The following is a 26,459-nucleotide window of genomic DNA, read 5'->3' as shown; positions in this document are numbered from 1 at the left end:
TTTTCTTTTCTTTTCTTTTCTTTTCTTTTCTTTTCTTTTCTTTTCTTTTCTTTTCTTTTCTTTTCTTTTCTTTTCTTTTCTTTTCTTTTCTTTTCTTTTCTTTTCTTTTCACTTTATATCAGCAAAAGGCTGATGTTTTACGCTTTTCACCAAGAGGTTAAATACAAGGGCATGTCCATTCTCTTCAGAAAACATCATGTCTGGGCTAATGCAGGGGAAAGGTCCTGATTGCAAAAGGTAATTACCTCATGTCAGTTCTTTGTAGCATCATCGTTTCTTGGCATAAAGCTAGAGAAATAAAGAAAACTTCAATTCCCCAAAAGACTTTTTTCAGAATAAATAGCCTTACAATTAAGCATGACCCATGGACATAGATAATATTGCCCAATTTATTTAGGTTGGGTGTGGTGAAGAAATCAAACCAAGGAACCAGAGCAAAGATTATTTGCATTTTAATCATATCTTGAATCCTTTTTTGTGTCTCACTCATCTCTCCTTCCCTGCTTCCATTACAGTTCTATTTTCCATCACTTACTTCATCAAGCTCTACTTCTCTTATCACTCTAATTCTTCTACTTGATACCTGTTCTCCTGCCTTTTCTCTGTCTCAGCTGCTTAACCCATGCATGATTTTGGTCAAAGCCTGCCTGGCATCCCCAGGATGAAAAGTGCGCAGCTGATCCATGTTGCTCTCCAGTTTTGACAGTAGAAAAAACAAGATAAGGTTACAGCATTTGCCAACAGCACTTGAGCATTTATAGACCGAGCAAGATGACTCCAGTACATGTTGACAGACATAAAATATTATCTCATACATTTTATTTTCATTTTAGGCCTCTACTAATTAATGTAATTTAGATGATGACACTTTTTTTTTTTTTTTTCTTGTTGAAATGCAAATGAGATTTTGTGCATGAAAAGTTTGACATTGGTAGAATGAATTATGGAGATATTGATGTACTCAAAAGGTAAGCATGATCTTTTGTTGATTAAGAGACATGTTACTAAGATGAATGCTTATGTTGATTAAGAGACATGTTACTAAGATGAATGCTTATCCAACATTTTAACATAGAGTACTGTAATAACATAAGGAAAGAATACTTGTCAGGTCAAAGTAGGAGCTCTGAATGAATAAACACAAAAGCCACATTTTAGAAAGTGTCTTCTAACTGATACCCTTTACATCTGTTGGCCATCTTGGTCTGTCAAGTGAAAAGGGCACAAAGGAAAAGAAGCTACCAGCAAGGGTAAACATAATTTGAATAAAAAATGAGCTGTTAATTTGCATAATGATTTCAGAAGAATTAAAACTCCATCTTTTTGTCACAGAAATAGTGAAAATAAATGAATCAGGACCAGAGCAAGACTGGACCTAAAACATTCCCAAAATATCGGACATCTAAGACAGAGATGTTGACATTAGTTCAAAGCCATAGGCCATAGCCATCTCTTCTGAGATACCCTCATTTATATCCCACATATGTGGGAGTCAGCACAGACATTCAGTTCCTGTCCTCATTTGTTGAAAACATAAGCTAGATAAATCCAGCTTTCACTTAGCCAACTACAAACTCCCACTGGTTAATGAGAGCTTGCTGTTCACTTAGACAACTTGTTTTAAAAGATGGATTAGAGTGAGAAGAGGCAGAAAAGCTACAACAACTGTGACTTGAGAAGTCCTGGAAAGAGTACAATATTTGTCCCACCTTGACATACATGTATAAAAACTACTGCAATTTAAGTGACAGGATCAAAAGTATAAACAAAGACTAACAGCCTGACATGGACTATGTGAGTAGAGTGATGAACTGGTGCATAAAAACTGCATCTAAATTCATGTTTTCGAAATCCAGATATGAAAACAGATGCATAGGCAGCAGCATGAGTTTATTTATTAATTTATTTATTAACTGAGGTGAAAAAGCAAAAGGGCTATGCTAAAAGAAAAGTAGGGAAAGGAGGGTGATTGTGCAGATAGTTCATAGTGGATTCACTCTGTTTATTTCCCACTCACAGGGCTGACTTGGGTACTCGTGAGAAGACCCAGACAATTGAATGAAGAAACATTTGAACTTGAACTGTTCAAGTGAAAGAAAGTTTGCACAAAGAAGGATATCCACAAAGGAATTATTCTTTCTACCAGCTTTGCTGGCTTAAGAGCTCCTTCTGATTGTTGCTGAGGTGAGAGCACTAAAACTGAAGGACCAGCAGGATTTACTAGCTCCAGCACTCTCAGACACTTTCAGAGTTGTTCTCTGGTTAACCCATATAGTTATGTAATCAATCTTCATTTTTCATTGTGTTCTTTATTTGTTTGGCCTTACCCCTAATTTGAAGGGCATAGAAGAGGGCTGTCTAAAACAAGATACACCCAGAACAGTATTAGGCTCCTGTGTCACTTGCTTCATTGCTTAGAGGAAAATTGTACAGCTACCTGACACACAGCACCAGGACAATAAACACCCAGCAGCACATTTTGGGAAGATCACTGGCAGACTGACAGCTTTTAGACATGTATGGCTGCAAGTATGAGAATAATTACACTAGTTTTCTCTGTGAAAAGATGAAATTCCTTCCCAAAATGTGTCCAATTGCTGAATATTCCAATATCCATGTTTTTAAAGAATTTTATTTTATTCCTCTGACTCTGGAGACTAATAAGTATCTCATAGGAACTATGAAAATTAATTGAAAATTCTTTGTTAAAATGAATGGGAGATGGACAAAGATGGCAATCAGCTACAACTAGAAAGCTCTGGGTATCAGCAGTTCAGCCATTGCCCAGTATTTTGCTGACTTTGAAAAGGGACAGTTTTCATTTTCAGAAGGTACTCCAGAAAAAACAATGAAGAGATTTTTCTGTGTGTGAGAAAGTACACGCAAGATTAACGGGATATGTGGGAAACAGCACTTCTGTGGATAACGGAAGAGGTCATTATATACCAGCTGGGATTAGGAGACGATTTTCTGAGAGAAAATACAAACTGATGGACAAGAGGGTGAGCACAAAATTTACTTACGCTATAAATGCTCCTTCTTTGAAAACAGGAAACTAATTGAGACAGACAAGGCCAGAAATTAAGACTAAAATAACTCTTTGTTTCATTGGTTAATTATGTCAGTTTTCCACATTTTTATAATACTACTAGTTTGCTCTGCATCCAGACAAGGAAGAGTGTGTTGATCAGTCACTTTCTGTTTTTCTCAGCTTGCATTTTTCCCTTCACAGATGTGTATAAGGCCCACTTGTCTTTCACTTGAGGGCTCTGCATTTGCTGAACAGTTTGTGGGAAGCAAGAAGGGCCGAACTCAAAACATGAGAACAACTGTCAACAACACACACCTGACACCAGCTGGAAGAGAGCAAACAGGCTTACACATGCTCATGCTTCCTGCATATATTTCCAATTCTTCTGTATATCTCAGACACATGACAATTTTAGTATGTGCATTGCTTTCTCGTGGCTGTATGTGCCTATCCCAGACAAAGCAGGTGTTATTCCCACTGATGCTTTCTGTCTGACCTAAGCACAGAGTGCTCAATATGCACGTGCAGAGATGTGGACCTGAGAAGTCCCTGGAGCAACATGAGGGAGCAGGTGGATGGGAAACACTCCTTCTGGGCTCCCCTTCTGTTTTTTGGATAAATGCACTTCTTTTACTCTGAAAGACGAGGGCAGGCACGCTGGTGGGCAGCAGCAGATGGAGAGCATTTGCACGCTCCACCCACTCCTCCTTCCCCACGTGCTCCTTAGCACTCAAGGGCCACTGCTCTGCCTGTGACATGCAAACGTGGAGCCTTCTGCTCCTGCACGTTGGCAATAAAGCCAGGGCTAATCCTGTCCTTAAACAGCAATAAGGTCAGGAGACATCTTGTCGCTTCTGGGCTTTCCCAGGCAGTGAAGAGAGTGTGCACAGACTCACACTGGTAGGCATCTGGTTTACGTGATGTGAATGCACATATGGCCTTACCTCTGTTTTGCCTCCAGCCTGTAACAGCAATCGTTCCCATCAACCTGTCTCTGCAACTTTATCACATTTTCCAAAGAAGAGATTTGGAGGCTATATAGTGACTTCTGTGAAATAGATTTTAAAAAATAAAATATAAAATTCAGCTCAGGAGGACTCAGGATTTTGCTGACAGTTCCTGTCACAAAAATCCAGTGCTGGGTTTGGGCAGCATAGCCCACAGTTGAATTTGGACCCAGAAAAAGAAATGTAACCCAGATCAGGAATGCTTTTGCAGCAGGAATGGTAGCATATTTGAAAACAAGGATGCTTGTTTTGATTTGAAAACAAGGATGCAGCAGGAATGGTAGCATATATGAAAACAAGGCTGCTTTATGATTATTTGGAAAAACATAGGAGGAAAAAATGTGTGAGAAGAAAGAAAAAAAAAAAAAAAAGGCCAATCATACAGAATGCTACATTTTGGAAGCTACAATCTGGTGACTCTAGGGAAATGCAGAGCTCTGCTACTATGAACCAGTGGAACTGCATTAGGAGGTACCAAATCCACGTGCAGGATCCTACGTAAGATGATGTTTTAAGTTATTGAATACGTCCCTTAGTGATTCTGAGAGACAAGCACCACACTTCTTTGGCACTAGCTGATGAGGCAAGCAGGAAAGGAGCAGCAGCATCACACAGAGTCACGGCAAAGGCTGGGCAAAGGAGAATCAAATGCTAACCAAGACACTCAAGCACTGCCACACACTGCTGTCACCCAGGTGTTGGGTGCAAGGGTGCATCAGCACATTAAGGATAAGTGACAGGAATGCAGCAGCAGGGATGAAGCCTCACAAAACGAGGGAAACCAAGAATCATAGGAAGTTTCACTTCAGCTCTAAGGTCATATCCCCCAAAACACTGTCCGTGTATTAGCACCCACTGGGGGCTGAGATTATAATCACACTGTTTCCCACATACTCCAGAACACCTATAGCTGAGACCCTAAGGGACCTGTAAGTCCCAGTAATGAACACTGACTGCAGGTCAGGCTTCTCACAAAAGCCCTTCATAGCAGCCACTTCACTGGCATACATCTCTGAGAGCCAGAGCTGCTAAGGGATGATGACCAAAGATCAGACTGCATGTTCATGTCATGAAATGTTTCTTGTGTGTGGTCCCCTCCACAGCAAGGAGGAGGAGGAAAGCAGAAACAGAAGGAAAGACATACAGCAACATCCACATCCCCAAATATTGTCTCTCTGTGTGTTATTAGGAGCTGGCCAGCATTCTGTTTATCTGTGATTATCTCTGTCTTTGGTTGCCACTTCTGTCCACAGAAGACCACATTAGAAGGTGAAGTGAGTAAGTGGTAAGTAACTGCTGCAGACAGCAATTGGACAGCCACCCTGGAATACTGCCGTAGCCTGGAGCCACCCCAGGAGATGGACACATCCCTTCTGTCTTTGGTTGCCACTTCTGTCTGTGTGTGTCCAGGTGACTCAGCCTGGCCACGAACAGTTCACAGGCACTCTCTCCATGCTATCCACACAACCCAACACACCAGAAATCCTTCATGCCTTTCTTTTGTCCCACTTGGGTCAGCTTTGTTCAGCATTTTCACCTTGCCCAGTTTGTCTGTGCCCCAAAACCAGAGTACAAATTTTAATCCTGTCAACTTTTCTGGTGTACAGCTTTGATTAGAAATGGTTTATGGTCAGCCACTGTTTGACTTTAATAAATATTTAGCAACTAAATAGGCTATTGCAGTCAGTTTCATGCCCACATATCTGGGGATGCAATGTTGAAAGATACGAGCTTGAGCATTTGTTTCTTGGCGATCACAGAGAAAACACTTATGTTTTCAAATTGTTTTTGTCAGTGTTTTCAAACAAAACATGAAAGCAATCTCTAATTGTTATTTCTTTAAATATCCACTCAACTACAAATTCACTAAGCCTTTTTATGGTAAATACCAATTGCCTGCATGTGAGGTAGTTAGTCATCCCTCCAGAGCTGATAATGAAACCAAGGAATAAAAAGGCAGCAGTAGGCAAGAATCACTGTGTTTCTTCGTTTGGAGAGCCAGATCCCATCTTTGTACAAATCCACTCAGAGTAGAAATATGTACTTCCACCTGGTAAGGATAAGGCCTTTACCTGAACTATCCTAATAAATTAGGAGAAAGGGAGACCCTGAAGTCAAACACTATGTTACAAAGTGTACAGAAATAGCTGACAGAGCTATTTTATTTGTCCCTTGGTATTTTTCAAATGACCGACTTTCAAAATAAATTGCTAATCATGCAACTGCATGAATAACTGAGTTTGTTTATTCTCACATCAGTGAGTGAGGAGCTGTAAATAGGTGGGATGGCTGCAGCATCTCCTCTGCTGTCACTGCTCTGTTCTTCCTCTGTGACAGGCAGGAAATGGGATGACTACCAGGATTGACAGGAGCATAGTACGATCCTCAGGCAAAGAGCTATATATGAGCTGTAATAATCTTAAACATATCTGTCAAAATCGGCACTCAGAGATGCAGCTTATTTTTGGAGAAGAGTGTGCCCCATTCTGCCAGCTGGCCAGGCCTTCGCTGAAGCAGTGCAGTCTGACAAGCCCACTTTTCCAAGCCTAAGATCACTTGCTAAATTCATTTTGAAGGAAATGACACCATACTTAAAAATAAATAACTAAATTAATAATAAAATCACAGAATCTGATAGTCATGAGTCCAGTTCTGAAAGTCTAGGCTGTAAGCTTCATCTGTATCTAGAAGAAATCCAGGAATGCTTAGAGTGTTACCTTCTGGGCCACCTGACTGTATACTTGTGGCAAAAGAAGGAATTAAATTATCACTTTGCTCCTGCCTCTCAGACAGTTTAAGCTTTCCCCTTCAGAAAGCTCCAAAATGGGCATCAGTTCTCATTAAGATTCTTACTTCCTCCATGGCATCACTGGGGGAACGATGCCTCCCTCTCCACGTCCCCTCTAAAAAGCTTTGAAGCTCACAAAAAGCTCTGAAGATCATGTGAATGAAGACCACGTTAGAAGGTGAAGTGAGTAAGTGGTAAATAACTGCTGCAGATAGCAATTGGACAGCCACCCTGGAATACTGCCATAGCCTGGAGCCACCCCTAGGAGATGGACACATCCCTTCTGTCTTTGGTTGCCACTTCTGTCTGTGCGTGTCCAGGTGGCTCAGCCTGGCCACGAGCAGTTCATAGGCACTCTCTCCATGCTATCCACACAACCCAACACACCAGAAATCCTTTATGCCTTTATTTTGTCCCACGTGGGTCAGCTTTGTTCAGCATTTTCACCCTGCCCAGTTTGTCTGTGTTGCACAGATCCTGCTTTTGAGTGGAAAAGGGAGTGGAGGGTGGCATAGCGTGGGACACTGCTGGGACAACACATAAGAGCATGGAGGGACAAGAAAGCTTCAGATACTTGAATATATACTTTTTGAGACTTGCAGAGAAAGTCAGCTACCTCAACCAAATTGGTCATGTGTGGGGACATGATTTTTCATCAAAACTGGCTTCTTCATGCAGTTCTTCTGGCATGACTGCTGCCCTGACAGTCAGGCCTCAGCACAGACACCACAGGTGATCAGTGTTCAGGTGAGGGTTCTCAGTCATACCTCACCAAAAAATGAGGGTACATGACTGAACATCACTTACATTTAACAGCTCTGGAGATCTCTAGAATAAGTATGGAAATGTACTCATACCCTAAATGTTACAAAGCCTGAGGGGAAAAAAAGATAAAAATATATCATGGATGTGGTGAAGTCCAGGTGCATCCTCCATAGTGGTATGTAAGGTATGGAATATTTTCTCCTTTAACAAGAACAAATAATAAAAAGTTATTAAATCTATTTGTATTGATGAAATGATAATATTGCTTAGACAAAGCTAAAAAAGTGTAGAAATGTGTAACTGGTTTTCTAATAGCAAATGTGGCTAGACAAGACAAGCTTTTATTTTAGAAAAGACACTCCTAAATGCATTTATTCTCATCTAGTGTTGAATTTAAGATTTTTAATAACCTAGATGCCATTTTTTTTTTTTTTTTTTTTTTTTTAGCCAACACTTTCAGAAATAATAAACAGCCTCCCAGAAGCTGACTGGCATTCTTTGCATCAATTCAAATCATACCATGCTGCATACTCAAGAAAGACATCAGAATTTGGCCAAAACTACCCTTGCTGGCTGTCTTCCATTTCCCTTCACTTCTTCAGTGTTCCCTGTGACATACACTGATACCTGAAGGCTCTGTTGAACAGCAGTGGGTTCCTGTTGCTGCAGCCTAGACAGCAGCTTACATCAGCATGTTTTCTTCCTTCCACTTGCCCTCCTTTTCTGCCTACTGTGTACTATGCAGATGAGAGGTCATGAGAGAAATGTTTTAGAAGCAGAGCTGTTCATTTAGTCATCCAAATGACTGCTCATCCTTAAAGCATTGTTAACAGTGTTATGTACACTAAAGTGATAAGCAAGAGATGCACCATGAAAACTACCCATGCTGAAAATTACAGCTGCCTGAGTAAAGGTTACCTGTGAAAGTAAAAAGCACAGTTATAGAAGTCAGCAGTCTTCTCACACTTCATAAGATTACAGGAGAAAAGAGTTGCAAAACTGCCTTAGAGAACAATGGAGAGCAAGCACAACAATTCTATTTCTTCTGCTTCCATTTCATGTCCACGAGAAATGCCAGAGAATACATGGGAGAATAAAACATCTGCCACCTGAAGTGACTCACTTCAGGATCTTGCTGCCTTCCCCATCTGCACAGCTTGCTCATTCAGGTGGTTTGGAGACCAAACAGTGAATGAACCATTTCACAGCCTAGATCCTTTTACAGAGCAGCACCCATTTGCCATGTCTTAATGTTAATAACTGCATATTTGAAAAATATTTTCCTCAAGATCTTTGTGGGAAAACATATAGGACAGATGAAGAGAGTGTTTGCAAATGCACCTCCCCAGTTACTCATTATTTTAGTAACCTACAGCCACATAAAGACTATGCAGACATACCAACATGCATCCATCTTTAGTAAGACAACTGGGAAGGTTTCTGCTATGTTGATTACACTTTCAGTGATTCTGTAGCAATTTAGTTTGCTTCTGTTCCACTTTCACCTTTGACAAGCAAAAATATTACAAACATACTCCTTTTCAATAGTAATTTATTAGCTTGATTCAACTAAAGATCTGCAAGTACTGTTAATACGGAATACAGGCAAACAGGAGTGTGAGGTTTGCCCAGGATCACACACAGGACCATTATTATTGTCAAGACAACAGATTTTGACCTTTAGAACTTGTTTCTCTACGTGTCTTTTGGAAACATCTTTGCTCGGTTTAAGCTACTTCTTCTGGAGTTCTGTAGACAACAATGTATTTTTTGGCCATCTCTTCAAAGAGCTCTAGCAACACATGATGAAACTGGATACACACAACCCTGTGCACATTTACTCCATCTCAGAACCACATAAATCTTTGTTAAGGCATGATGATGGTCCCTACACAAGAGAAATATTTAGTCTTTTGCCCAAAGTTTCCAAATCTAAGCTTAGATCTATGCAGGATTTAAATGGGATATGATGGAAGGATGGAGGATACGAGAGTTGTAGAAAGAGGATACCCAAAAAGGACAGAAGACCAAATTTGGAAGGAAATTTTTATGCATGCATACTAGAGAAAAGGTGGGAGAAAATCCCTGAGTCCAGAAAAACTTAAGCAGGGGAAGACAGACGGAGATGAAAGGAGCAATCTATTTTAAGTGGAGCTCAGCTTTAAGAAAAGCTATTATAATTCCTCAGAATGGTTTGACAGTTATTGCATATCATCAAGGCACTTAATTATATACTTCATTTAAACTGAGGTGCAGTTCAGAGGGTTACTCACATGCTTGAAGCATACACTTAATTGTGGCTGAGAGTATTTAAGTGTGACCAGCTCTTTCAGGTCCTTGGGTTCAGCTGTACACTCAGAAATCCTTTAAAATATTATATTTAGACATATTTGTTTCCACATCTGTTCAGCTGTTATTTTTCCTCTCTGTGCATGTTTCTCAACACCTCACACATCAGCCAAAGGGACGTGGCTGTCCCTTTTGCTTCCATGTAGCAACTCTTTGTGGCTTGTAGCTCTTAATCACTCCCAGCACATCTCAAGGCTCAGCACAATTCCCCATGTTTTGCAAATGCTCATCCAGTTGATCAATCTGACAGGAAAAAAAAAAAAATCATAGTGGAAGATGGAAGTTTTAGCTTTAACCACGCACAGCTTATCCCTAAACCATTTCCCCCCTCCTGACATTTGGAAGATTGGCAACTAATGGAATTAGCTGAGGTTAAAAGCTCATTTTTATTTAAAAACAAAACAACAAAAAAATAAAAACAAAATACCCACAACACATTTTCCCACTAGAGATAATCTCTTTGCAAAACAAGGAGAATTGGCCTCATACCCAGCTCTATCTCCCAAAGTCTGCTGCAGAAAGGTGTTGTGCTTTTCTTAAGTGACTGTAGCATTAATGATTTCTAATTAGCTGCTGATTGACAAGTTTGGGTTCTGGCAGCTTCTGTGAGTGTGGAACTGAGCTCTCAGAATAGCAAGACTAAAGATTCAGCCAAAGAGCATGTGTCACTTCAACAACCTGGTGCTGCGAGACAGACCTGGAAGTGCTGTGCGGGCGTGCGAGCCAGAGAGAGAAAGGGTGGGCAGGGACTGTTGCTAAAAGCATCCGCTTTTACACGGCATGGTTGTATTTGGAGGGAGAGATCTCACACCCAGGGTTGCCTCTTCTTAAACCTTCCAAAGCTGCAAGGAGTTCATTCAACATGCGTTTGCTGTGCCTGGCATCACATCTGGCCATGAGGTTTTCTCCCATTTAAATGCTCAGTGTACGGATGGGTATTGTTTACTCCAGCACTTCTGGGGACAGAAGAGTACAGCCTGGACAGCACCACCAAAATATGTGGCAAGGAGTTCACACGCCTCATTCTGACCCTTTTTGTCAACAACTTACATATGCAGAGTCATCATCATGTTTGCCAATGGCTTCCACTGAGTTGACACTGCTGCTTCTCAACTGAAATGGATTAATTTTTGACTTATGCCCAGGCAAAAGAAGTAGTCAAAGCCCCTGATTGGTGAAGTAACAATCCTCAGATAACAACCAAATTTTCAATGACCTTTCTTCACCTTTGATTATGCAGCTGCTGGGAAAAAATGCTCAAAAGAGCACCAGAGAACCATCACTTTCTAAACACAACTTTAAAAACCATCACCTCTGTGAACAGCAGAAGGGGTTACCACCAACCCTGTTTAGGTTACTACACAGTCATCAAGCCAAGAAGCCCACCAAAACCACAGAGAGCTCCAACAGGGCTCACTGGGTTAGGGTGATAATGCAACTCGTGATAGAAAATGCCTTCAAGGAAAACAGGTCCCAGCCGAGAGGTGTAGCAAGATAACGGAGCTGGTCACTGCTAAATTTACTTGGGTTGCTGTTCATATTTTCTGCTTTCTACATCACTGCACTCTGTTTGAAGACACTAATGTTTTCTCTGAACAATGATCTAATCTGATGGTGTACCAGCGGTCACCAAAGCGTCAGGCTGCTCTACTAAATCCCATGCAACCCTTCGATTCATTTGGAGATTTTTGGCCCTTGCTTTTGCCTCGTATAATAACAAGATTAGGAACAATTAAATGGTGTAACCTAATGGCCAGCATCTGTATCACTTCCAATAACAATTAAAACAGAACCTTCCCAACATTTCATGTTCACAGCTCATCAACAAACTGGGAAATTCAGCGTATACTAGTCAAAAGAGAGCTTTAGAATATATATGTCATTATCCAAGCCAGACTTTCTAGTCTATGAACCTAATACCATTGGACTACTCAGTAAACTGAGCTCTCATCAAGTTTTCCAAGAGCATTGCTGCTCAGCATATCACAAGGTTGCACACTTACTGCTAAATAAATACCAAGCACCTAAACAATCAAGAGGTGTGATATGAATGTAGTACTGTTTCAGTCTTTATTGATCTTACCTGCCATCTGTAGCTATTTTCTGTGTATGATAGGACCCCAGCTGCTGCTGCCACCATCAACTATGTTGTTGATGCTGGTTCATCTTTGTAATGCAAGTGAATATGTTCATTTGCAGTCATCTTACAAACCTCCTTTTTGCATTCAGCACAAATGGAAATACCTGAGATCTGCACTCTTTGAGACTTCTTCAGTCTATATCCACTGCAAATTGTGTAAAATAATTAAAAAAAAAACACTTCATATAATTAGTCTCACAGTTAATCAGCACACAGAACACAAGTTTATTTTTGATATCTCCTAACCTTTCCTATGCAAGCATGCACAGACTGTACAAATACAACCATGAGCCATTTCTTCCCCTCCCTACAACCCTTTCTGCCACATCTCCTATGGGAAATTCGACCTGCTGTAAATAGATGGAAGTACAGCCAAGACAAAATATGTAGCCTAAGCCTTCCCTGAATTAAAAGTATGACCAATAAAAGGTTACTTCTTGCTCTTCAAGGAGCTCTTCCTATGAATTGCAAGGCATTCACACCCCTTCTGTACCAGGTTTTGAGAGATCTCATTCTAAACAAGTGTACAGTCCTGCTGACTTTACTGGAACAACTTACACATGCTCTAAGTACAATAAATGCTTAAGTGTTTTGTTGGATAGGAATTATGTTTTTAACATTTTTGAGAGCAATTACAAGCACAATCCTGAAACAGCAGCCTGTCCCAAAGTACAGTATCCACACTTGATAAAACCAGCAAGCCCAAACCTCTGCAGAATTTTCAAAAGCTTTGTTGGCACAGAAATTTCTGCTATAGAAAACTTGGAAATGGAGTGTGCACTGTCACTGCAGTGATAAGAAAGGTGCAGAGATTTCTCATTCGCCTTCCCTCCCTATAAAAATCTAATGTGGTTGCACCAAGCAGATAGCAGAAAGACTCTTCCAGAAAATGATTCTCACCTCATCTGCTAGCAGTATCCTGGATGACAATACCACTGATTTCTGCACATAAAATAAAATTTTACATCTTGATTTTGCAGGTAGTCCCTGAGCCTATGCCATACCACAGCAAGGCATCAGAACTTTAATACTGAGAATGCCTACGTCCTCCTAGATAACATTATTAATGTTTGGTGCTACAGATCAAAGAGTTTTTGACTCATACACCTAAGATTATAATCAAGTCAGTTTTTGACAAGGAGAGGTTCACAAATCTTTAAATCATGATTCAGCAATTCATCTTGTGGTTTAATTTAGTTTTTTTGGATGGGGGGGAAAGGAGGGAAGGGGAGGGGCAGGGCAATTCCACTTTTTAAAGTGGCACATATATGAGCACACAGGCACACATGCAAGCTCACAATGAGCAAGTAGCCTGGATTCTGCTTTAAGGTGGTGGAAATAACCAACCAAAACCACAAATTGAAACCCTTTTGGTTTTAATGCCTTCAGAATACTTTGCTGTAGAAAGTGCACCCAGCAAATAAAGGCTTTCAATGCTTTTGACCCCTGTGATGGAGAATACATTAAGTGAAAAGAGGGAAAACATATATAGGATTATCCTGTGCTCTGGTTCCTCTATGCTTGTATAGCAGAGTACAGCAGATCCTAGTTGTGCCTCCTCTTCCATCCAGAAATCAAATTAGAAAGGAATTACACCTGCATCTGGGATGTCTGGAAACACAGCAGCTATGTTCATCTTTGGGATGTCCAGGCCAAACACCCCCCATATACACACCAATTTTGCAGCATAGACATGGACAGCCTGCATCTTCTGGAAAATGTGAATAGTAAATTGAACACATCCTATAGAAATTTACTTTACTGTGTGTACTCCAGTGCTTTCCAGAAGTTACATGGCTCATAATAATATATTTTGTATATGGAGGCGTGACAGCCTTATTCTTATGCTGACAACGCTATAGGTGGCTACAGGGTTTCTTCAAGGTACACCAAGAACCAGTCACCTGTTTTGGGGAAAACAACTGACCTGAACCACTACCAAGACAACTGAAAACTCAACGTAACTTGAATGATTGTTGTTCTGACCTGAAATCCTGGAAGTGTGACACAGAACACAAAACCCATGAAGTTTAAATTCTCTATATTAAGTAGTTTTGCTTTTTGTACCAAGCTTATTTGGTTCTTCCACTCCTGATATATGCCAGAGCCATGCTTTCTCAAAATGCCAACAGTAAAAAATCCACAGCACCATGAGAGAAATGAAAGATTACTAAAATCTCACTTTTAATCATTGAAATTAAACACAGAGTTCCATTTACTGCATTTCAGATCCTTGGTTGTTTACAAAAAACATCAATAGTTAAATAGGTGAACTCTATGTGAATAAGATAAAAACAGTTCCACAGAAGCTCTCAAGGCTCTTACTAGCTTTTCTCTGTTCTGTATGTAATTGCCAGATAAATTATCTTTTCTTTTACAGTAATATTTTTACTGCATGTACATATACCCAACTGTATTACAAGCTAAAATCCATTTTGCATGTTCAATATGAAAAAAAAAAAATATTACAGAAATCATTTAAGGGAACGCTAAATTGCAAACATGAATCCTGAAAAACAGATAATTGTCACTGACTGCATGTGCTGTTCAGCTCGTATCGATTTGTCTCATACTGAAGACAATTACATCATTTTTTCCTTTGTAGCTTCCCAGTTTTTTTCCTTTGTGTGCCTCTATTTTTCACATTGAATACGTTTCAGCCCTGCTCACAATGTTATTAACCCAGATGCAATTTTCACCATTACATTTTTCCAAGCAGAAAAGCTTTAGCCAGTTCTTAGACAGACATGGAAGGAGGGAGGGGAACAAGTCACCACTGAGCATCTGACAGCAAACCCCAGACCCCTGCTTTGCTGTTGAATATTTAGACAGAAGAAGCAGTATGCAGCCAGACTTGAAAAACACTGAATGCTCTTAGCTTGGACCCACTGCCCAGAAATCCCCCAAATCAGGCTCCTATGCTGGAAGTTTAAGTCTCTACCTAAGATAAGAGGCTATTTCTGAGGTTACCTAGACTACAAACGAGCGTTCTGAAATCACTGAAATGAGCCACACATACAGCTGCACAGTTCAGCAGCAGCTGAACGTCTTTGGCACAGGATTTTGATGCACACAGGATTACTTTAATTAAAATCTGGATTAAAATTGAAAAAAAAAAAAAAAAAAAAAACTAATAGGATTTCCTTATACACGAGTCATCCTTATTACAAGTGACCTTATAGAAATCAATTAAAGCACCTGCAGAACAGAGGACACCAAAAGCCTCCACACCTGAGTACTGATGAACACAGATGCTTATCTTAACAATGGATTTAATTGTTACAGTCAAAAGCTGTTCTTCCTGACATGCCTAACAAGCGTATTACAGCTGAGGTGTTCAGACACAGGTGCTTAAGCTGGGCAGCCAAACCCTTGTGTTATACACACACTACACAATTCTGTTAGCATTACTACTCTGACAATGCTAACATTCTGTTAGCATTACTACTCTGACAATCTGCTGTTCCACAACAACAAAATGTTATCAGCAAAATGTTATCCTTTCTATGGCATCTCCTATATCATTCGGAGGGCACTTCATTAATCTTCCTGCTGGTACAAGGAATGGTTTCAAGGCCTCCAAGGCACAAACAGTCTCACAGACTGCTTAAAAAAAAAAAAGAGGAGAGAAGGTGCTGAAGATGAAAGCCCCAGTTTATTTGTACAGCTTCATATACCTGGTGTTTCTAGAAAGCAGGCTTCATGTGTCTGAAGAGGTAGGCATACCGACACAGCTATCCAGATTTACCACAGAACATTCAACAAACACACCAAAACTATACTAGAAGACACTGTTTGCTATTGCATTACCTGGCCTTACCTTTACACCCAGTGCACTTTAGCCTCTGTAACGCACAATAACACACCACAAAAGAGTTAACCTAGCTTATGCAGTTCTTCTATCACTGTGCATACATCAGTTTGGCTCTAAGGTACAGAACATTGGTGGGGTCTCTCAAGATATCTAGCAAAGCTGACTTGGGTCTGTGATGAGCAGTACAAAGTTGTGATAAGCATAATGACAAAAGTGACTTACAGGAACCTAGCCAATAGTATCTTGTAGGAACTAAATTCTCTTCAGAGGTAATCAGCATTTTCATGCCATTAAACATCTCAGTTTAGGCACTGTCTATTTTGGCATAAAGTATTAATGTACCTGGCATTCATGAGGCAAAATGCAAGCCCTGCTTAACATCAGAGGGATGTTAATGAGAGTGACAGCAGAGCATCTTTAGGAGCATGGTGTGCGAGTCGGTTCTCCTCTGTTCTCACACATCCTTTAGTAAAGGTCTTCTCAGTGGACCACATCACCAGAGATGCCACAAACACTTCAAAAAAGATTAAAAGGTACAGTAGGGAAAAGTGGTGCATAACTTCAAGAAATGACACTCTGCAACGACAGGAAAGGAGAGTGCCACTCAGATCAGAAAGAAAGGTGCAAAAGGCCTGTGCTGTGACAGGGGAACAGCAGAGGTAAGCATAGCATTAATGGTATGAAGTAACCTAAGAACTGGATGCCTTTCCCTCAGAAATCCTCTCATATAACTCTAGAGCACAAACTGCCCTTGGAGGATACCCCCAGACCTGCTCAGCACCAGGCACTCATCAGGAGAGTCCCGGGGGCCCTGTCTGCAAAAGCAGATACTCCAAATTCACCAAAATAACACTGAAAGGATTATTCTTTGTCATTTGTCAGACACAGGAAAATAATAAGACAGCCCCACAGGAACAGGAAGAAATGCACATAATTCAATGTAAACTGCTGCAGCAGTACCCTCAGTCAGCATAAGATGTATTTACACAGGGAAATTCTCTGACAGGAGTAAAGCACACAGCCTTGAGGCTCTTGGAATACATGGAATTAGGGTAAAATATGTGACGACAAGAATACGGTAGAAGCTAGAAAGGATGGTATTAGTCCTGGCTTTGGCACAGACCACTCTAGTCACTGGTAAAAGCCACTTCTGTGGAACAGGGACACAGAACCTTAGGGAACAGAAGACAGACACAGGGAGCTCACAGGCCATGCTTAGCAGGACTACAGGAAAATGGCCTGACACACACAAGATTTCCTTTGAATTTCCTTGCAGCTACTAGGAAGACCTCAAACCACTTGAAACACTCCTTTCCTGCTACCTACCGTGGCTTTTGTTGAAAATTATTATTATTAATAATAATAATAATGCTCTTCTTGGAAATACCCCCAAACAGAGGAGATTCTCAGACAGCTCACTGCTACCTTCAGTAGAGCCTGATGCCCCCTCAGAAGTAGACTTACAAGAGTAAGCAGCCCTTACATTAATGAAACAGAACAATGCCACAAGGATCACACCTGGTTTGCACCAAGTACCTCCAGCTGATATGCTCACATAGCAGCACTACTGGGAAGCCTGTCTGGCCCCTGCTCCACTCTAAACAGTGGGTGACTTTTTTTTTTTTTTTGGCTTAAATTCAAACTTGGATCCAAATAATCCTTGGAAAAAAAATACAGTTATTTCCTTGCACAAATTTGTGTTTATATGCACACATTGGTAACCAGTGATAGGTCACAAGGGAACGGCATGGAGCTGCACCAGGGGACAGTCAGATTGGACATTAGGGAAATGTGTTTACTGTGAGGGTGGTCAGACGCTGGGACAGGCTTCCTAGAGAGGTGGTTGGTGCCCTATACCTGTCAGTGCTCAAGAGGCATTTGGACAGTGCCCTCAATAACTTTTGGTTAGCCCTGCAGTGGTCAGGCAGTGGACCAGATGATCTTTGAAGGCCCCTCCCAACTGCACTGTTCTGTTCCATTCTAAAGACAGTAAGTTATCCCAGAAAAAAAATGCAAGATGGATGCTCAATATGCATGACTTTTTCTGAAGTATGGCACCATTTGCCTATTTAAAAACCTGGTTCACCTGGATTCACACGATGATTTTAGTCTTTGGGTGACTTATGGGCTTTAGGTTCTTCTCACTATATTGAACATGAATACATTGAAGACCAGTATCTATGAACATCCCTTGAGCCTCAGCCCAGAACTTGGGTGCGACCTGAGACAATCTGGTCATGTAGACAGGGGTATTCCTACCTATGCCACGCTAGATTAAGCACGCAAAGACAACAACTCACAAACACACGGCTGTGTGCACAGGCAGAAGGGAGGAAAAGAACCGAAAAATCCCATCTCCGATTTCTATTTATAGGCGGCATCGGGAGGAAGGGCAGATGCCGCTTCCCGGCGCGGGGCGATGCGAGGGCGCGGGGGGGGGGGACCGGAGGAGACGTCCCCCATCAGGAGACCCCTGCCCGCGCTCTTCTGCTCAGCACCAACAGGTGCAGCGCCCTACAGTTCCCCCCACCCCGTTTTTTAGGGGGCATTCCCTCCCCCGTTACCGCGGCGGATGGGTCGGGGCATGCTCCTACCTGCGCGGCCATGAAGGAGAGGTCCATGCTGCTGGGGCTGGAGCTGCCGGCCGAGCTGCCGGGGGTGCCGAGGCCGCTGCTGCTGCCGCCGGGGGCGGGCGGGGCGCGGGGGCGCGGGGCGGGCGCCGCCTCCCCCCCCTCCAGCAGCGGCGGCACCGGCACCGGGACCAGCTCCAGCTCCGGCGGCTCCCGGCCTGGCCCCCGCCTGGCTTGTGCCGGCACGCCCTCGCGGGTGGGGGGCCGTGGGGGCTCGGGGGGGCTCCCCACGATCCCGTCTCGTCGCCTCCCCGGGGAAGGAGCTGCCGGGGATGAGCCCCGCGGCTCCCACTGCCGGCTGGTCACGGCGATAGGGATCGGGGAGGCTGGGAAGGGACGGGGAGAGGAGCCCCCAGGAGAGCGGCGCGGAGCGGGGGGGTCCCGGTTAAGGTGCTGGGGAGCAGGTGGAGCTCAGCGCCCGCTGCATATGCGCGTCCTCAGCCCGATGCAGCCTGGTGAGGATGCACCTGGGCTCTGAACTGCTCAGCCAGCTCCTTCAGCGCCACAGCTGAAAGGGATTTCTGACATGTGCTCTTACACGGACCGGGTGATCCTGGAGGTCTTTTCCAACCTTAACGATTCTCTAATTCTCTTCGTGACTTAGCTGCTGTAGCTTCGTTTGCAACCCCTCTCCTCCTTGCTCCCTGTATTTACCATTCAACAATTGACAATAAAGACGTTTTGTCCCTTGTGATATGCTTTCTCTTGTATCTCATAGACATTTTTCATCACTATAAGTGAAAAATCAGTGAATTCATATATTGAATGGTATTGGAAAACCTTTGATACCAGCTGGAATAACAGAAATTTAAGTCCTTATTTGTTGAATGCTCTTGCTGTAAGATTTTTATAGTCCCTCTGCCATGTACCTGTTTCATCTCCAAGATGAAACTATATCACCATGCATTTCACCTGCACTTCAGCTTAGTACAGGGGCCTAAACCAGGGCTAGTGGGAATAGGAGCGTATGCCAACAGAAGAACTACTTGAAGAATTAGCTTTGCCCTTGGCTTTTAAACTCCAGAAGAAAAAAAATACTACATACATTCACACTGTGAACTGTATGCTGCTTGGTAAGTATAAAGTTGCATTGTTGCAGCAGGTGGTGGTGAAAGAAAAAACGACAAAAAAAAACACATCTGTTTTAAATCAGTCCTTTACTTGACTGACTATTAGAATGCCTGCCAAAAATGCTTTTATGTGAAGAGGCCCATTAACTAAAACAAGTAAAATCCAAAAGAGGCTGTGCAATTTTAAGGTTTAAAAATTCAGTTCTGTAAATAATGGAATTGTCTCTTTGTGGACTGTCTCCAAAGTTTTGAAAGGGTATTGATGCATGTGTCAGAAGCTGTAAATTCAAAATGATAATCTTTATCAGCCAGATAAATTTTATATGCACTCTGTAGACATCTCTGCCTGATAAATGTAGCCAGGGCTGTCTCTGCATTTGCAGCAGCTGCTCTAGTGAAGATCATTTCATTAGAAAAACAAAATAACCAAGGCTTTGAATCTTCTGTATTTGATTAATTTTATGGAGCATAAGAATGGTAGGCAAATAGAGCTGGAAAGGACCTCAAGAAATAGTCTAGTCCCCATGTAGCTGCTTAAAACACAAGTTACACCTGTGGCACTCAAAGTAGGGGCTTTACCTCTACCCTATCTCTTCTTGAAAGCATCCAGTGAAGAAAATTTCATCCTCTGTCAGGTGAGGCATAGCTTTATTCCACTGGCCATTTCCTAAGGCTGCGTCTACTAAGGATGTGGAGAAGAGATTATTTTCTAAGGGATAACCATGTGCCTTCTAAGTACTATTGATAGATACTGTATTTATCTTTTTCCAATCTTATTATATCTTGTCGATCCCCTAAAACCAAGGAGGATTTCTAACTGTAAAATAGTTTGTTCAGTCAGCTTTCCAAGTGTTTTACGGTGACATTCAACAAGTTCAGCCAACTAAGTAGTCTCCAAGAGGCTCCTGGCTGACATCTTCTTTCTCACACATAGCAGCATGAGATCACAGAATCATTCAGGTTGGAAAAGGTCTCTAAGATCATCTAGGTCAACCTTTAACTTAGCACTGAAAGTCCACCACTAAATCACACTAGTAAGTTTTACATCTACAAGTTTATTGAAGACCTCAAGGGAAGGTGATTCAACTTCTTCTCTGGGTAGCATGTTCCAATGCCACACAACTCCTTCAGTAAAATTCCTCCCAGTATCCAACCTAAACCTCCCCCAGCGCAACCTGAGGCCATTTCTCCTTGTCTTATCACTTGGTGCTTGGGAGAAGAACCCAATCCCCACCCCACTACAACCTTTGTTCAGGTAATGGTACAGCACGATAAGGTCTCCCCTGAGCCGCCTTTTCTTATAGTTGACCTTTTAGTGAGCAATGGCTCATCATCACTTTGGATTTCTTCACATCAAGATTCTTTAATTTTACCTTTCCACTGAAAAAAATGACCAGCACTTTCATTGGTCTATTAGTATACTTCTGCATGATTTTTTTTTATATCTTTGGTATTTCAAAAAATTATTTTTATTTTTATTTTTTGTCTTATGTAGTTTCTCACTTTAGGAATACCTTACAGAGCAATTACTGGGGAAAAATAAATGTGAGTTGTTCAGGTTTCAAATTCTTTATTTCTACACTCACTTTTGGAAAACCTTTATATCTATTAAAAAAATGGATTTAGCAGAAACATGGTTCAATATAGGGGAGAGTAAACTTTACGTTCCTTACTTTAAGTTCCTATCACACAAAATTAACTAGCTTCATTCCATTATGAGATTTGAGTGATATGCAAAATCACTGGTTGTTCTTGATATATATAAACTCCTACTAAGTTAGAGAATAAAGAGTTTATTACATACAATGAGAGTGGAAAGTAGTCCTTATCATTATGGTTTGGAGATGCTATACACTTATTGGTAATATAGAAAGTGATGGTATCTGTTAAGCACCTGGAAGTTTGATTAAAGTGGCAGATGGTAGAAGAAAAATGAATTAAAGGATTACTCTATATGGCAGCTGTCCTGCTTGTGTGATCTAACTGTGAACATTCATAGAGTCCAGTGCTAGATTCCTTTAGATGCCACTATTCTTGACCTCAGTTGGGAATTTGGCTAACTTATTATGGGGGATAGTGCCAGTCAAAAATCATCCTTTGTGGAAATACCTGTAGAGAAATTGTCCTTTTACCCTGAGGGGAAAAAGACAAAGAAAAAAGTCTGGTGCAGCTTTGTCATCTGCTTCCCTATTTTAGGGGCATTAGATTAACTGGAGCAGCATTTCTGCTTGCAAGAGTCATCCAATCCAATATCAAATTTAGTTTTAGAAGGAGTTTTTCCATCAGCAAAAATATCTATCATATCAATCACCACAATGTCCTCAATCTCCAAGCTATTCAGTTACTTTTTGTATTTCTTAGGCTTAACAAATGAAAACACAATCTTTGGTGTGAACAGAGTGAGCACAATTCTGTAGTTTACACTGCAAATAATTTATGAAACAAATGAAATTATTTGTTACAAGCCCTGATAATGATACTACAAAATACAAAATTTTGTTTCTCCGTCTTCTTCCCTGAAAATACATTCTGGATGAAAATTGGTTGCAATAGCTCTGTAAACTGTTCTATAAAGCAAGTATTTTAGACCTTCTGTCTTCCAGTAATGCTGACTGAGAGTTTGAATTGAGATCTAATAGCTGTTTTGCTGACCTTTTGTTATAGTTTTCCCACCAAGACTATCTAGACCACTTAAATAGATTATGTCATGATTTGCTATTGCTCTGGACACACACTATAACACCCAGCTGAAAACGCAAACAGGGTTGTATAACATTATTCTTAAAAACAAGCTATGATAGCCTAAGATGTTTTTTAATTAGCTTTAAAGCCATTTGCTGAAAAGACCACATTTTTCAGTACAGCAGAACATAATTCAATTAGAGAATAGTTTGGTTTGTCATATTTCCTGGGGCATAGTAGTAAATCCTTCGTTGCTCTGAATGTGTGCATACGTTCTGCCTTTGCTTCACAAAACAGACCTAACAAAATTTGACAATTGAGTCTTGCTGCTGAAAGAGATTTTAAATGGGCTTGTATATGTACAGCCCTATTTACCATAGGTTATATTTAGAGACCTAAGGCAATTCAGGACCGATTTTAGTTTTGTATCCTTTAAATCTCATTTTAATCTTACATTTACATGAAGGGACTGAGTTCCACTTTGGAGAGAGAACATAATATTGGCTTCTTGGTGCATTTTCAATGTACATAAATACTGTTCCCATTGAACTCCAATATTAACCTACTGTTGCCTCATTGCAGCAGGTTGCAGTCATACAGGGCAATTAGCTCTCTTAATGAAGAATCAGCCACAGTGACATGTGGTATCCTGTATGAAGACAGAGTGCATTATCTCTGACAGACCCCTGCTGTTCAGTGTAACATAAAGGAGGCCAAGGATGCTGAATTTTTTCAAGTGAAATCTGCTTGGACTGAATTACTGAAAAGGAACTCCTCCAGAAACATTTGACTTTTTTTTTTTTTTTTTTCTTCTGTTAATTCACTCAGGAATCAAATGATTAATCAGCAAGTATGTTAATTTTGCTTGCTAACAACATTTTGTCTTTCAGCAACCAAAAAAAGAGAGAGAGAGAGAGAGAGAGAAAAGTATCACCTGTGACTTAACACAGTGCAGACCTCATCTCTCAAGCTGCTGGTTTCCCTGAATGGAATCCAAAAGCACCCAAATTAATTCAACTGGGCATGGAGCTGCTCTGAACCAGCCACTAAAAAAGAGTAAGCTCAGATATGTGGTTAAGTGAATACTCCTTTCTGAAACATGAGTGTGTGAGTCCATTTTGCAGACTGATGCCTACTCTGGCTCCAGATTCAATAAACCACTGAGAGGAGAGCCACAGTTTTTCTTTCATGAAGACAATGTGTGAGTACTGTTCCACTTTATAACCTATTGGAAAGGGCCTACTATTTAAAATACCAAGATAGGGGATAAAGCCAGAAGAGGGAAACTACCTACCAAGTGACACTACCAAGCCCATGATGGACCAAACAGGTCCTGGTTCCCGGGAGGAATGTCTTCTACAATAGTCTGGGAATGGGAAGACCCATTCAAACCATGCTCTTCAAACCATGCTGAAAGCAGGTGTCTCTGCAGAAGGATGTGTAAGTCACTGAGTGAGGAAGAACGAACTTGGGGCAGTCTGCCTGAAGCTCAGTGTGTCAGGCACTCTTGTGTGAGCAAAGCAGCCTGGGTCCCAGACCCCATTGGCAAGATAGTTCCCCTGACAAATAGCCTCCCCTCCGCCCCCCCCCCCCCCGCTTTTCCCCCCCCCCCACAAACACTGAAGCATCCCTGCTAACTTCACACTGTATCCCAGTAATCATAAAGGGGGAGGCAACATGGCCTAATACATTCAGGGTGGGTTACATTCCTTTTTATCCCTCTGATTTTCCAGTACCAGCAGATGTTATATACTGAAGGGCTCAATCATACATAACCACCTGATAAAATGAATCAGTGCCAAATAATTTAAAGGGAAATTAAGTTTGTAACTTTCTGTGTGAGTTCTGAATCCCTACAGTGGCCCACACAAGAATAATAATAGTCAGCTGCTACCCTCAAATTACCCGTGGGCAAAATATTCCTCCCCAAAGAGTTTTAGATTTAAAACTCCCCTGAAAACAGTATCATTAGCACACAGAAGAGCTGTAGTAGTGCTGAAATTCTTAACATTTCAGGCTTTTATCTTAATACAGAACTTAGTTTTAATGGGCAAGAATGCTCCTAAAATCCAAAAGACTTTCTTTGTACTGCTGGCATTACAGCATTACAAGCTAGTAATTCAAATTTCTTTGACACGGGAGCAATGCAGAGGAAACTGAGTATAGAGAGAGAAAAGGCAAAACAATCATTTCCACTACACTGTAGCCCCTGGTCTCCACAGAGGGATGGACAGGCGCTCAGCCCTGCAGGAGCCAGCATTCTCAGGGAACCCCTGCCAGATCCTTGGCTGCTGTCAGTCTTAAAGGAATCGACATTTTCTGTCTCATGTGACCTGAAAATGCAACTGAAGCAGCAGCAAAGGCAGACTGAGAAACTCAACTGCTCAAACTAGCTTAATCTGCCTGGACCCATCCCTGAACCCCACTGGTGACTCTTCCCATAAGAAAGATGGGGTTGCTGTGGGTGTTTGCAGTGTTGTTAGCACCAGGCACTCCCAGCCTAGATAGAAGCTTGGAGTGAAGAGCTGAGATGGAAAAGAAATTGGCAGCGGGTTACCTACCCTCTGTGAAGATAGAAATATGTCACAGGCATCAAAATCTCTCTTGCAGACCTGGTTCTGAGTCTTTATTGCTGCAACGTTAGAATATAGGACAGATAATGTAGTCTCCCTTCCTAATTACAGTCCTAAGCATTTTGTTGTAGAACCATTTTTCTTAGAGATTGCCTTTTCAGGCAACGGCTAAAAATCAGTTTATTGCATGTTAGAGAACAGAGGCATTCATTATGGATCTGGCTGTAGTTTAAGAGGAAGGCAAAACCAGAAAATACTGGATACTACTACATTATTTAAAACTCAGGAGAATAATTACCTTGACTTTTGGAAACATTTATTCCCATCCTAACTTTACAGTAGCCAATACAAATGAATGAGTAAAAGATTACAAATAGTAAGGCTAGAAAGTTTCCCAGGGTTCTGCCTGTAGTAGCCTACGCTACCCCAAAACAAAAGTCACAGAATCACAGAATCATCTAGGTTGGAAGAGACCTCCAAGTTCACCGAGTCCAACTTCTGACCTAACATTAACAAGTCCTTCACTAAACCATATACCTAAGCTAAGCGTCTACATCTAAACGTCTTTTAAAGACCTTCAGATATGGTGAGACTCAACCACTTCCCTGGGCAGCCCGTTCCAATGTCTAACAACCCTTTTGGTAAAGTTCTTCCTAATATCCAACCTAAACCTCCCCTGGTGCAACTTTAGCCCATTCCCCCTCGTCCTGTCAACAGGCACGTGGGAGAATAGACCAACCCCCACCTCGCTACAGCCTCCTTTAAGGTACCTGTAGAAGTATGATAAGGTCACCCCTGAGTCTTCTCTTCTCCAGGCTGAAGAATCCCAGCTCCCTCAGCCGCTCCTCGTAAGACTTGTTTTCCAGACCCCTCACCAGCTTCGTAGCCCTTCTCTGGACTCTCTCGAGCACCTCCATGTCCTTCTTGTAGTGAGGGGCCTGAAACTGAACACAGTACTCGAGGTGCAGCCTCACCAGACCTGCGTAAACCAAAAGTTGCCTCCACCAAGAGAAAATATGTATGAAAAAGCTTCTAACAGTCTAAAATATTTCTGATGGAAATGAAAACTACTTTATTACTCCAGGCAGATAGACTTTTTACCTGTCCTTAGAAAAGCCAATCTGTTAGAGGCAAGCAATGAGCCCTGCAGTGCATCTCCTGTCCTAGCATGTTTTAATTTCTTGACGTTGACACATTTTGTACATGTTTTGAAACACTATAATCAGCAGTCACAATGTGAATTCAGTTCTGAACATGAAATGTAAGCATGCATTTAAGAACCATAATCATTCTAGAAAACCTGTTGACTTTGCAAAGTTGTTGACATAATTACTAGGATACTTGTAAAAAGTATCAGAAAAGGGGCATATGTTGAAAAGGGGAATTTTACAGTCCCAGATAGTTTTCTTTTTTTTTTTTTTTTTTTTTTTTTTTTTTTCCTCCTCCTCTCTCCAGTCTTCTAAGGAACAGAAAATATAAAAATTCTAAATGAAGACCACAAACATCAGAAACAGAGTTCACCAAATTCAAGAGTTTCTAGGAAGGCTCTGCAGGGAAGGTAATCAGAAGAATAAGGGAGTGCAATTTCACTACACTAATGCACAATAAAA

At 41.4% G+C, this 26,459-nt stretch overlaps 1 protein-coding gene across 1 annotated transcript in view; it reads right to left on the bottom strand.

The window, feature by feature from the left end:
- C5H14orf132 (chromosome 5 C14orf132 homolog) overlaps nucleotides 1–19,615 on the bottom strand; it is a 43,861-nt gene extending 24,246 nt beyond the window's left edge. The window contains exons 1-2 of the mRNA XM_035327590.1: nucleotides 19,570–19,615; nucleotides 18,489–18,934 (exon numbers count right to left, since the gene is read on the bottom strand). Coding sequence (XP_035183481.1) covers nucleotides 18,489–18,934; nucleotides 19,570–19,615 — 492 coding nt within the window. The remainder of the gene's footprint in view (nucleotides 1–18,488; nucleotides 18,935–19,569) is intronic.
- Between the last annotated feature and the right edge of the window lie 6,844 nt (nucleotides 19,616–26,459).

Source organism: Oxyura jamaicensis, chromosome 5 (genome assembly GCF_011077185.1).
Source record: "Oxyura jamaicensis isolate SHBP4307 breed ruddy duck chromosome 5, BPBGC_Ojam_1.0, whole genome shotgun sequence".
Taxonomy (NCBI): domain Eukaryota; kingdom Metazoa; phylum Chordata; class Aves; order Anseriformes; family Anatidae; genus Oxyura; species Oxyura jamaicensis.
The sequence above is the reverse complement of the archived record's forward strand: the minus strand, read 5'-3'. Positions and strand labels throughout refer to the sequence as shown.